This window comes from Coturnix japonica, unplaced genomic scaffold (genome assembly GCF_054131305.1).
Source record: "Coturnix japonica strain WE unplaced genomic scaffold, WE-NBRP24 Scf078, whole genome shotgun sequence".
Taxonomy (NCBI): domain Eukaryota; kingdom Metazoa; phylum Chordata; class Aves; order Galliformes; family Phasianidae; genus Coturnix; species Coturnix japonica.
The window spans coordinates 192,669-205,075 of NW_028188981.1; the positions used below are offsets into that span (position 1 = coordinate 192,669).

The 12,407-nt window shown below is 61.7% G+C and overlaps 3 protein-coding genes across 5 annotated transcripts; 2 read left to right on the plus strand and 1 right to left on the minus strand.

Moving 5' to 3' along the window:
• Nucleotides 1-1,154: 1,154 nt before the first annotated feature.
• On the plus strand, nucleotides 1,155-3,341 carry LOC107306957 (uncharacterized). Of its 2 annotated transcripts, none has more exons than XM_085534190.1 (3): nucleotides 1,155-1,223; nucleotides 1,666-1,749; nucleotides 2,574-3,341. In XM_085534190.1, the coding sequence occupies exons 1-3, from the start codon at nucleotides 1,169-1,171 to the stop codon at nucleotides 3,140-3,142; spliced, it is 708 nt and encodes a 235-aa protein (XP_085390316.1). In that variant the 5' UTR covers nucleotides 1,155-1,168; the 3' UTR covers nucleotides 3,143-3,341. The 2 variants fall into 2 exon arrangements, with proteins under 2 accessions (XP_085390316.1, XP_015705860.3); XM_015850374.3 differs by lacking the exon at nucleotides 1,155-1,223 and adding an exon at nucleotides 1,318-1,428.
• A 677-nt stretch (nucleotides 3,342-4,018) lies between these two features.
• LOC146751538 (uncharacterized) lies at nucleotides 4,019-8,078 on the plus strand. 2 transcript variants are annotated; one of them, XM_085534191.1, is made up of 4 exons: nucleotides 4,019-4,851; nucleotides 6,310-6,386; nucleotides 6,724-6,817; nucleotides 7,047-8,078. In XM_085534191.1, the coding sequence occupies exons 3-4, from the start codon at nucleotides 6,742-6,744 to the stop codon at nucleotides 7,850-7,852; spliced, it is 882 nt and encodes a 293-aa protein (XP_085390317.1). In that variant the 5' UTR covers nucleotides 4,019-4,851; nucleotides 6,310-6,386; nucleotides 6,724-6,741; the 3' UTR covers nucleotides 7,853-8,078. The 2 variants fall into 2 exon arrangements, with proteins under 2 accessions (XP_085390317.1, XP_085390318.1); XM_085534192.1 differs by lacking the exon at nucleotides 4,019-4,851 and adding an exon at nucleotides 4,980-5,762.
• Nucleotides 8,079-8,249: 171 nt separating this feature from the next.
• PFDN5 (prefoldin subunit 5) lies at nucleotides 8,250-12,165 on the minus strand. Its single transcript, XM_015850383.3, has 6 exons — nucleotides 12,068-12,165; nucleotides 9,690-9,792; nucleotides 9,345-9,376; nucleotides 9,075-9,149; nucleotides 8,623-8,728; nucleotides 8,250-8,543 (listed from the first exon to the last, which is right to left on the minus strand). The coding sequence occupies exons 1-6, from the start codon at nucleotides 12,137-12,139 to the stop codon at nucleotides 8,464-8,466; spliced, it is 468 nt and encodes a 155-aa protein (XP_015705869.1). The 5' UTR covers nucleotides 12,140-12,165; the 3' UTR covers nucleotides 8,250-8,463.
• Nucleotides 12,166-12,407: the final 242 nt, after the last annotated feature.

Below are 12,407 nucleotides of genomic sequence, written 5' to 3' on the forward strand. Positions count from 1 at the left end.
TCCACCAATCAGCGCTCCCTCTGCTCTCCCAGCGGGTGCCGGGGGCCCCAATGGGGGGGTTCGGGGGTGCGGGGCGGCGCTGGGCGGTGGGTGACTGCGGGTCTGGGTATGGGGTGACACCGGAGTGTCCCCGTGTTCCCATAGGGTGACACCGGAGTGTCCCCGTGTTCCCATAGGGGTGACACCGGGGTGTCCCTGTGTTCCCATAGGGTGACACCGGGGTGTCCCCGTGTTCCCATAGGGGTGACACCGGGGTGTCCCTGTGTTCCCATAGGGTGACACCGGGGTGTCCCCGTGTTCCCACAGGGGTGACACCATGTCCCCGTGGGGCTGGGGATTGGGGTAACACCGGGTGTCACCTGTGGGGTGACGTTGTTGTCCCTGTGCTGGGTGACACTGGGACCAGTTCACACCAGTGGCTCCAGTATCGCCATTACTGCAGGGCAGAGTGGGGCGGAGCAACAGATGGGGGCAACCGGGGGGCACCCGGACAGCGAGCAACCGTGGGGGGCAATGGGGTGTAATGGGATGTAATGGGATGTAATGGGATGCAATGGGATGTACTGGGATGTAATGGGATGCAATGGGATGCAATGGGATGCAATGGGATGTAATGGGATGTACTGGGATGTAATGGGATGCAATGGGATGTAATGGGATGCAATGGGATGTAATGGGATGTACTGGGATGCAATAGGTTACAGGGGGATGCTATGGGATGTAATGGAAAGTGCTGGGTGCACTGAAACATACTGGGATATAATGGGATGCAGTGGGATGCAATGGGAAGTGCTGGGTGCATTGGGACGTACTGGGATATAATGGGATGCAATGGGAAGTGCTGTGATATAATGGGATGCAGTGGGATGCAATGGAAGTGCTGGGTGCTCTGGGATATAATGGGATGCAATGGGATGCTCTGGAAGTGCTGGGTGCACTGGGATGTACTGGGATATAATGGGATGCAATGGAAAGCGCTGGGTGCACTGGGACGTACTGGGATATAATGGGATGCGGTGGGAAGTGCTGGGATATAATGGGATGCAGTGGAAGTGCTGGGTGCACTGGGACATACTGGGATATAATGGGATGTGGTGGGAAGTGCTGGGATGCCCCCGTGCCGCCCCCCCCCCCGCCCCCTCCCCTCTCAGCCCCATCAGCTGTAAACATGGATGGGGGCAGAAAGGACCCCCCTGTGCCCCCTCCATCCCACACACAACACAGTGTGTTAGGGGGGGCTCCAATTCCCCATAACCCCCTCTGAAATCAACCCCCCCCCCCCCCCCACTCTCACCATTCACGAATAGGGACCCCCCGCGCTCCCCCCTCTGCTCCCCCCCCCCCCCCAGCACCACGCGGGGCCGCGCGCCGGGGTCCCCCGCAACCCCCGGCCGGGGGGGTCCCGTCCCCATCCCATCCCTACTGCGGGTGGGTTGTATTTGTTTGGGGGGGGGAGGGGGACAAGAGCTGCGCCATCACTGCAGCCCCCACTGCCAGCCCCGATGAGCTCGGGGAGGGGAGGGGGCAAAGCTGCGGTGCGAGTGCGGGAGGGCGGGGGGGGGTCCTGGTGCCGCGGCCGGTGTTTGTAACCCCCCCCCCCCCTCCGTCTCACCCAATTTCTTTGCTTTGTTTTATCCACCCCCGCCGCCCTCCGCCCCCCAACAGCGTTTTCCCGTCGGAGCGTGATGGACGCAGAGGGGGGGCCCTCCGGCCCGGACCCCCCTCGGGACTCGGAGAGCGCTGCCACAGGTGAGCCCCCCCACTCCCCCATCCCCCCAGCAGGACCGGGCCGGGAAGCTGAGGGGGGTCCCACGCGTGGGGGTGAGGGGTTGACCCGATCTTGGGGTGGGGGTCCTGGAGTGCTCTGATCACACAGTGTGGGAGTGTCCCGGTGCCGGGGGGTGCCCGCATCCCATAATATGGCAGTATCTCAATAGCACAGCGGGAAGATGCCCTGATCCCATAAAGTGAGGATGTCCCACAGTGTGGGGAGACACCAATGTTAGGGTGCGGGGGTGTCCCCAAAGCAGGGAGGGGATGAGGAAGGGGCAGAGGGGGTGGAGAAAATGTGGATAAAGGGATGGGAATGGAGTGGAGGAATTGGGAATTGGGGTGGGGAGGATGGAGAAGGGGAAAGAAGGGGGGAGGGGGTGGAAAAGGGACAGGGATTGAGCAGAGGGGGTGGGAAAACACAAAGGGGATGAAGAGTGGGATAAGAGTGGGGAAGTGCAGGTGGAAGGGGTGGAAAAGGGATGGAGAGGGGGCAGAGGTGGTGGAGGTGATGGGGAGAGGGGGGATGGAAATGGGGTGGAAAAGGGATTGGGACAGTGCAAAGGGGATAGAGAAGGGGAAGAGGACATGGAGAGGGTGATGGAAATGGGGGAGTAGGGATGGAGGGGATGCAAAGGGCACAGGGAAGGAGCAAAGGGAACAGGGAAGGCTCAGAAGGGGTGGGAAAGGCACAAAGGGGACGAAGAAGGTGTAAAGGGGACAAAGGAGGCATGAAGGGGATGGGGAAGGGGTGAAGGAGTCACAGCCCCACATCTCGGAGCCCAGCCGTGCTCTCCTTGTAGCCCATCCTGGCAGTGAGGCACCAGCTCGCCCTGCAAAGCGGCGTCGCAAAGCAGCAGCAGCAGCAGCACAGCCCCATGGCAGAGCTTTGGGGCACCCACATGCTATGGGGCCACTGGAGGAGCTGTTGGGGTTACGGGGCGGCCGCCTGCGCCCCACCATCTGCGGGGAGTGCGGGAAGGGCTTCAGCCGCAGCTCAGACCTGGTGAGACACCGCATCACCCACACCGGGGAGAAGCCCTACACTTGTGGGGCCTGCGGGAAGGGCTTCAGCCAGAACTCCAACCTGGTCACCCACCAACGCATCCACACCGGGGAGAAACCCTACAGCTGTGGGACCTGCGGGAAGCGCTTCAGCGAGAGCTCGGCGCTCATCCAGCACCAGCGGACCCACACCGGAGAGAAACCCTATTGCTGCGGGGAGTGCGGGAAGCGCTTCAGCGTCAGCTCCAACCTCATCCGGCACCGGCGAACCCACAGCGACGAGAAGCCCTATATCTGCGTGGAGTGTGGGGAGGGGTTTCGCCACAAATCCCAGCTGCGCCGGCACCAGAAGCTGCACTCAACATAGTGGGGACGTGGCTTTACGGGTGGGGAGCAGCGTTGGTCCCGGTCCCTTTATCTGTGTTCCCAGCATGGGGACTGTGGGGTGCTCAGCCCATCACCCAGAGACCCCAAAAGCTGATGGGTGGAAGGTGGGATGCGGTCATGGAGCGCAATGAGGGTGGTGGGATCTACAGCCCAAAGCAATAAAAGGTGCTGGAGCTGCACTGCCCGGCCGGGGTCGTGCTGTAGGGCAGCTGATGGGGCTGCACTTTGTATGGGATGGATCAATAGGGATGGATTTTCCAGTTCTCCCAGTTAGAGTGTGGTGCTGGCAGGAATAACACCTGCACTGGTTGGCATGAGCCTGCATGTGTGGCTGGCATTGCGGGATGGGGATGGAGTGGAATGGGTTTGGGATGGGAATTGGGTGGGGATGATATGGGTTGGGTTTAGGGATGGGGATGGGACAGGATGGGGATGAGGATGAGAATAAGGATGAGGATGGCATGGGCTCAAGTAGGGATGGGGATGGGATGGGGATGGGATGGGCTCAAGTAGGGATGGGATGGGGATGAGAATGGGATGAGCTCAAATAGGGATGGGGATGGGGACAAGATGGGGATGGGATGGGCTCAAATAGGGATGGGATGGGGATGAGAATGGGATGGGCTCAAATAGGGATGGGATGGGGATGAGAATGGGATGGGCTCAAATAGGGATGGGATGGGGATGAGAATGGGATGGGCTCAAATAGGGATGGGGATGTGGACAGGATGGGGATGGGATGGGCTCAAGTTGGGATGGGATGGGGATGAGAATGGTATGGGCTCAAATAGGGATGGGGATGTGGACAGGATGGGGATGGGATGGGCTCAAATTGGGATGGGATGGGAATGGGATGGGCTCAGATAGGGATGGGGATGTGGACAGGATGGGCTCAAATAGGGATGGGGATGGGGTGGGGATGGGATGGGCTCAAATAGAGATGGGATGGGGATGGGATGGGCTCAAATAGGGATGGGGGTGGGATGGGGATGGGGATAGGATGGGGACATAGGGCCCCGGGTCAGGGGGGGATTAAGGCCTCGCTGAGTGCTCAGCAGGCGCTGCCCTCATTGCATCATTTCCAGCCACGAATTAATGGGACGGGGAAGTGCTTGGGGTCAGATCCGGAGCCGTTACACAAAGCTGGAACGTGGGGCTGGGGGGAAGGGCTGCGTGTTTTTCCCCCATCCCCATCCAAAACGGTGCGGCAGCCCCTAGAAAAAGAAATAACAATAAGAGGGAAAAGGGAAAGAAACCTCAACTCTCAGCCTATGGCAGCTTTGGAGAAATAAATTATAAATAAATAAATGTGGAAAAATGCCGGGGGGGGGGGGGGGGGGGAGAGGGGGCAGCGGTATTCTCTGCCCAATGACTGCGAGGGGTCGGGGATATGAGCAGCTGCCCCCCCCCCACCGCCTCGTGCCCCCCCCCCCTTCATCTCCCGGCCCCGCCGCATCCGCCCGCCTCTCCCCGGGGCCGGGGGGGGTCCGGGCTGCGCCTGAGATCTTCCTGTTCCCGGCCCCCCCCAACGCCCCCCTCCCCCCCCCCCCCCATCGCCGCCACCGCCGCTTCGCCGCCGCCTTCCCCCGAAGCCCTGAAACCGCTGGAAAACGCCCCAAAAACGCTCGCCCCCCCCACCCCTCTTCCAGCTCCCCCTCCCCCTTTCCAGCCGTGCTGCGATCCCCAGAGGTAAGCGATGCGGGGGGGGGGGGATGCTCTTTAGGGACCCCTCCATTTTTTCTCGCTCGATAGAATGGGGGTGACACGATGGGGGGCGAGCGAGTTGGTTTTCCTTTGTGCCTCGCGGCCACCGCCCCCCCCCCCATAATAAACGCGTGTGGGGGAGGAAACTGAGGCACAGAGAGGGGTGGGGGGGGCGGCATTGGGGTATTCCCAGCCCTGGGCTGACCCCCACCCACCTCCCGCAGCCCCGGTCCCCGGTTTGGGGGCGCTGGGCCCGGTTTGGGGCTCCGGGTTTGTTTGGGGAGGGGGGGGTCGCGCCCTGCCTCAGTTTCTCCATTATATGAGAGGCCTCCGCCGCCCCCCCCGGGCTCCTGCTGCCCCCAGACTGGGGGGAGCCTGGGGGGAGGGTGGTGCTGGGCAGTGTTGGGGTACACTGCGAAACCGGGGGGAGCGCTATGGGGGGGCATTGGGCAAACTGGGAACGGCAGCTCTGGGGTGCAATGGGGAAACTGGAGGATACAGCGGGGATCCATGGGGGGGTGGGGATCCATGGGGGGCGGCACTGGGAAAATGGGGGGAAACGGAGCGGTTCTGGGGTGAGCTGAGCGAACTGCGCTGATAAGCGCTGCGGGAGCACCGGGCGCAATGGGATGCGCTGGGCGCACTGGGAGCCGCACTGGGCGCTGTGCGGTCGCTCTGCGCTGCCCCACGACCCCCTCCCCGTCCGTCCGTCTCCGCTCCCGCAGCTCCGGGCCGCGCTCGGTGGGGGGGGGGGCGATGGGGGTGGGGGGCTCCGGGCCGCCCCCGCCCCTCTCTCCCCCGGCGCCGGCGCGGATTCGCCGCCGCCCCCTCGGGTCGGGCCGGGCCGGGCGGCGGAAGCGGCGGAAGCGACGGCGGTGGCTCCGCGTCGGAGCCCGGTGAGCGGGGGAGGGAAAGCGGGACGGGGAAGGGGGGGGGGCGGCGGGGATGTAGTGCCGCGCTGTGCCCCCCCCCCCAACATCCCCCGGCGCTGCCGCTCCGTCAAAATGGCCCCGACCGCCGCCCGCAGTGCTGCCCCCCCCCCCACCTCTGTCGCATCGCTGTCCCCCCTCCCGCCCCGTGCGTTTCCCACCCGGGGTCCGCCCCACCCCCGACCCCCCTCCCGGGATCCGTTTCTTCTCCGCTAAGATCCGGTTCCTCCTCCCAGTATCCGGTCCCCCCCCAGTTTCAGCGAACCCCCTTCATCCCCCTCCAGATCCAGATCCATCCCCCCCCCAATACCACGGGATACGCCGCCCCCCCCCCCCCCCCCATCCGGTTACCCACCCCCCCCATCGGATTCAGTCCCATCCCCCTCGGATCTGCCTCTCCCACTGCTCTGCCCACCAACACCCAGGATCGTGTCTCCCCCTCCCAGTCGTGGTCTGGTACATCAATGGAAGGAGGGGGTTCAAGGACATAACACCCCCCCCCTTTGGTCCCCAGGCTGCCACCACCTGTGTCCTCCCCCCCCCAGTCCCCAGATCTGTCTGCTTAGAGCCACTGACCTCCCCAGAGCAGAGGTGAGTAGGGGGACGTGAAGGGGTGGGGGGGCACAAAGGGACACAGGGGGCACAAAGGGACCATAGTGTTGCATGAGGAGATGGAAGGTGGTGGCACATTGGGATCTGCAGCACAAAGGGATATGGGGCATCATAAGGGGATTTGGGGTGGGGGGGGACAGGAAGGCATCTTTTGGGTGTCCCAAAGGAGTTTGGGGGGGGGCACAAGGGGATTCTGGGGAGGGATGTGGGGGGTTTGGTGGAGCAGTGGGATTTGAGGTGGCACAACGGGACCTGTGTTGTTATAAAGGGAGGAGTGGGGAGCGTTGTGTTCAACTGAGGTCTGTGTGCCCCCCAGGCCCCCCCAGCTGTCCCCATGGAGCAGGATGAGCCCTGCGTGGTGGAGCTGCATGACCCGGAGGAGGCGGGCATGGTGCGGAGGGTCTGCATTGGTGAGGATGGGGTGTGGGGGATGCTGGAGTGGGAGGCAAACAGCCCCAAGGGTGGGGGGGGTGATGGGGGAAGGGGCAGGGATTCGATGTGGGGGCCATCAATCAGCCCCAAAGAGAGAGTCTTGATGGGGGGGTAACAGCCCCGGGGGGGCCAGAGAGCACCAAGGAAGGACAAATGGCATCCGGGGGTCCTAGCCCCCTCCCCAGCTTCTCTCCATCCGCCCCACAGTCGACGACGGCATCGTGAGCGACTGCAAGGAGGAGGAGGTGCTGCCCCAGGACATCATCCAGACCGTCATCCCTCCCCTCCCCCTGACCCCCAAGGGCAAGAAGCGGGGGGCAGAGGGGGACTGCGGCGCCGGGGGGTCGGCCATGGGGGGCTACGAGGAGGAGCAGGAGGGCAGCGGGGGGCGGCTGCGGGGGGGGCGGCAGCGGCCTTTTATCTGCAACGAGTGCGGGAAGAGCTTCAGCCACTGGTCCAAACTGCTGCGACACCAGCGGACTCACACCGGGGAGCGGCCGAGTACGTGTGGGGAGTGTGGGAAGAGCTTCAGCCAGAACTCACACCTGGTGCAGCACCGCCGGACACACACCGGGGAGAAGCCGTATCGCTGCGGGGACTGCGGGAAGAGCTTCAGCTGGAGCTCCAACCTCATCCAGCACCAGCGCATCCACACCGGGGAGAAGCCCTACAGCTGCGGGCAGTGCGGGAAGAGCTTCACGCAGAGCAAAAACCTCATCAAACACCAACGCACCCACTCAGGGGCCCGGCCCCATCGCTGCGGGCAGTGCGGCCGCGGCTTCGCGCAGAGCACCAACCTGCTGAAGCACCAGCGGGTGCACGCGGCCTGCAGCCAGCAAACAGCCTGCCCCGAGTGCGGGCTGAGCTGCTGCGACAGGGCCGAGCTGGAGCTGCACCGGGCGCAGGAGCACGGCCACGAGCCCTACATCTGCGTGGAGTGCGGGGACAGCTTCGCCAAGAGCGCCACGCTCAAACGCCACAAGCGCGTCCACAAGCCGGTCTTCATGCACTGAGCTGGGGGTGGTGGGGGGTTCACCCCCCCCCAGGGACGGAGTGGCTCAGGATACGAGCCCCAGACCATGAGCCCATGGTGAACGTGTAGGGTTGGACCCTATAGGTGTATATAGCGTGGGGTGGGGGTGTGCAGAGTAGAAGCAGTGCCGCGCCACCAGCAATGCAAAGGGCTGGGATGTGGGGCGCGATGGACAGCTGTAGAATAAAGCACTTCTGTCTGGGGGACGTGGGTGAGTTGTGTCGGGGTTGGGGGGCTCCGCCATGTCCTCACCCCATTGCCCAGGGAGGTGGAGGGGCTGGGAGCGATGGCTCGGATCACATGGCCTCATAGCAAAGTATTTTTTGAGGGAGCAGGACCCCGAGTCCCATAGTTGGAGAAGCAGCACAGAGGGTGGCTGGCTGTGCCCATGTTGTGTTTATTCTGTGTGCTGGCAACAGTGCAGTTTAACAATAAGGAAAGGTTTGGCCCACGCTTCACATCGTGGTGCCACACAACTTCAGACTGGAGTGACCATGTGAAGACAACATGGAGAAGAACCCTCTGTGTCCCTGCAGTGCTCTCTGGTTCACTCCCTAGCAGGATGAGGAAGGCAGGTGCTGAGGCTGAAGGTCACGCCTTGGTGGTGGCCCCTTGTGCTGCCCCCATCGCCGTCAGCTGCTGGATCTTCTGGCTCATCATCTCCACCACAGCTGTGGGAAGAGGCACAGGGGGGTGGTGAGGGGCCACTGACAGCCCCGAGTGTGGAGCCACAGCGGTGCCAGCCCTTACCTTGCTTCATGGCATGCTTCTCCTGCAATGCAGGCTGGATCTTCTCCATCTGCTTGGTCAGGAAGTCGATCTTCCGCTTGAAAAACTCTCGGGCATCGTCTGCAGTCTGAGCGGATAAAGGGCAAAAGCGGTGCAGAGTCCCTGCAGGCCCGACTGGAGGCAGCTCTGTTTGTCACCCAGTGCCAACAGGCTGCTGTTCTGGGGTCAGCCCGCACTGTCTGCAAACCACAGCGCAGCCCCCGGGTGCAAAAAGGCAGAGAGCAGCCCTGGGAGCTGCATTCCCCTCCCGGGGCTCAAAAGCTGCGCCCTGGGTGCGCCATCAGGAAGGAGGAGCAGCAGCAGCAGCAGCAGCCCTGCCTGCGCCCTGCGGCACCAACAGGAGGAGCGGTTCCAAAGGGAACACGCTGCCTTTGCCAAGCTGCCCCGCAGCAATGCGGGCTCACAGCCCTCACCTTCTCCACGTAGTAGCCGGTTCCAACATCAATCAGCACACGCTCAACATCCGAGAGCTTCCCAGGGACGTACATCTGGCAGGGGTGGTCAGGGAAAGTGGGGCGCGGGGATGGTTACACAGCTCTGGGAGCTGGGGCAGAGCCCGGGTGTCAGCAAGGCTACACCACACTGCTGGTGTGGGTCTGTGATGGACCAAAGGCACCAAGGGCTGCAATGACCAACCCTAAAGGCCCTGGAGGTCTTAATAACATGGAGATGGCAAAGGATACAGAGCTGGTGAGCGGCACCAGCAGGTCCTTCCCTGTGGAAGAGCCAGCAGAGATGTGTGAGTACTGGAGCAAGGGGAGCCCCCAGGGCCAAAACACAACTCAAAGCATCCGGGGATGGCGTTAACAGCCACAGCTGTTCCTCCAGATGTGCAATGTACCTGGCCAGCTCCTCCACCCCAAGGGAAAGGGAACCAGAGCCCCAAAGAATTGAGAGGGGCAGGAGGTGGAGCTCACAGTCACCCACCCAAAAGCAGGGGGTGGCACGCCTCACTCCCAGGTAATTTTGGGCAGCAAAGCCAGGAAGGAGGGAAGCAGAACCTGCAGCTTCTCAGAAGTCTCACTTGCCTTCGTTGCTTTTGTTGAGCACGTTGAGGCAGTCCTTGGCTTCCACATACTTGGTCTGCACCACCTTGAGCTGGGTGATGGAAGACGAGAGGAATTCCACCTCCTGGGGAAAGAGCGCAGCCCCACATCAGGGGGAATGGGTAGAGGGGACCCCAGGACCAAGCGGACCCTGATTGGGGTGGTCCCTACAGTACGCAGTATGGGATGTGGAATGGCCCCAGATTTTATGTAGGAAGAGCAAGAAGTGAGCCCTGCAGCCCCTGGGGGGCAGACATAGGGTGTGTGATGGGGGAACAGCAGGAAACAGCCGTGTGAAGGCACAGAGCTGTGAGTGTTGCTGAGTGATCCAGGCTGAGATGGGGTGCATCACCTGGCCAGTCCCACCACAACACCCCAGTCTATGCACTGTTCCTGCCACAGAGCAGCCTATGGACCAGCCCGGACCCACACAAAGACCCCCATCTCACAGAATCAATGGTCTCTGGAGGTCCCTTCCAACCCCTACGAGTCCAACCCCCCTGCCAAAGCAGGTTCCCTACACCAGGTCGCACAGTTCAGCATCCAGGCAGGTCTTGAATATCTCCAGAGAAGGGGACTCCACCACCTCCCTGTGCAGCCTGCTCCAGTGCTCCGTCACCCTCACCGTAAATAAGTTCTTCTGCACATTCGTGCAGAGCTTCCTATGCTCCAGTTTCTGTCTGTTTCCCCTTGTCCTGTCTCCACACACTGCTGAAAAGAGTCTGGCCTCACCACTTTGCCCCCACACCTCAGATATTTACAGACCTGGATCCAATCCCCTTCTCAGCCTTCTTTTCTCAAGGCTGAACAGACCCAGCTCACTTAAGTCTCTCCTCATAGGGGAGATGCTCCAGGCCCTTCACCATCTTTGTGGCCCTTCATTGAATTCTCTCCAAGAGATCCCTGTCTTTTTTGTACTGGGGAGCCCAGAACTGGACACAGTATTCCAGATGAGGCCTCACCAGGGCAGAGTAGAGGGGGAGGATCACCTCCTTCGACCTGCTGGACACGCTCTTTTTAATACACCCCAGTATGCCATTGGCCTTTTTGGTTACAAGGGCACACTGCTGGCTCATGGTCAATCTATCATCCACAAGGACGCCCAGGTCCCTCTCAGCAGAGCTCCTCTCCAGCAGCTCTTCACAGAATCACAGAATCACAGAATGACACGGGTTGGAAGGGACCTCAAGGATCATGTAGTTCCAACCCCCCTGCCTAGCAGGGCCACCAAACATACGCTTTTACTAGATCAGGTTGCCCAGGGCCCCGTCCAACCTGGTCTTGAACACCTCCAAGGACGGGGCATCCACAACCTCACTGGGCAGCCTGTTCCAGGGCCTAACCACTCTTCTAGTAAAGAACTTTCCCCTAACATCCAACCTAAATCTTCCCTCCTTCAACTTAAAACCATTTCCCCGTGTCCTGCTATTATCAGCCCTTTCGAAGAGTTTACTCCCCTCCTGGGAGTAAGTTCCCTTCAGGTACTGAAAGGCTGCACTGAAAGCTCTTCCCCCAGCCTGTACCGGTGCATGCAATTATTCCTCCCTACATGCAAGACTCTACACTTGCTTTTGTTAAACCTCATCTGGTTTCTTACTGCCCAGCTCTCCAGCCTGTCCAGGTCTCGCTGAATGGCAGCACAGCCTTCAGGTGTATCAGCCAATCCTCCCAACTTCGTGTCATCACAAACTTGCTGAGGGTGGTCACTATCCCCTCATCAAGGTTGTTAATGAAGATGTTGAACAAGACCGGACCCAGCACAGACCCCTGGGGGACGCCGCTAGTTACAGGCCTCCAGCCAGACACCGCACCGCCAACGACGACCCTCTGTGCTCTGTGAGGCAGCCAGTTCTCAGCCCACCTCACTGTCCACTCATCTATCCCACACTTCCTCAGCTTTGTTATAAGGATGTCATGGGAGACAGCATCAAATGCCGTGCTGAAATCAAGGCAGACGACATCCACTGCCCTCCCCCCATCCACCAGGATGTGACAGCATCATAGAAAGCCTCCAGGTTGATCGAGCACGACCTCCCCTCGGTGACCCCCCGCTGCCCACTCCTGACAACCCCCTTTTCTTCCCCCTGTCTGGAGCTGACACCCAGCACCAGCTGCTCCATCACTTTCCAGCTCCAGCTCCAGCTCCTCACAGTCCAACTGGTGTCGCTTCAAAGCCCCCCCCCCCCCCCAAGGCCCGAACCTCCCCCCGCACATCGCCCACCACAGACAGGCCCCACCTGCCGTCCCTAGGCCTCACTAACGCACCCCCCTAACTCTTCCCACCCCAGCACGGCCCCACGCTCCCGTGACACCCCTCTCACCACCCGAGGCCCACCCAGCCCCCCCTCCGCAGCCCCCACCTGGTCCAGCTGGTTCTTCAGCACCTCGAGCTGCGGCAACGACAGCTCCGCCACATTCACGGTCTGCGCCATCTTGGGACGCCGCGGCGCTCCGGCACGCCGTATCTCTGTACAGCGCCCCCTGGCGGCAGGAGGACTCCGTGATCTCCGTATAGCGCCCCCTGGCGGCAGGAGGACGCCACCACCGCCACCAGCATCGTGTATCGCCCCCTCCCCAAAAAGGGGAGCAGGAACCCCATTATTTCTCATTGATGCTGCGCCAATGGGGGAAATCCACAGCCCAATAAGGGGAAATCCACAGCCCACTAGGGGGAAAGCCCAATAGGGGAAAGCCACAGCC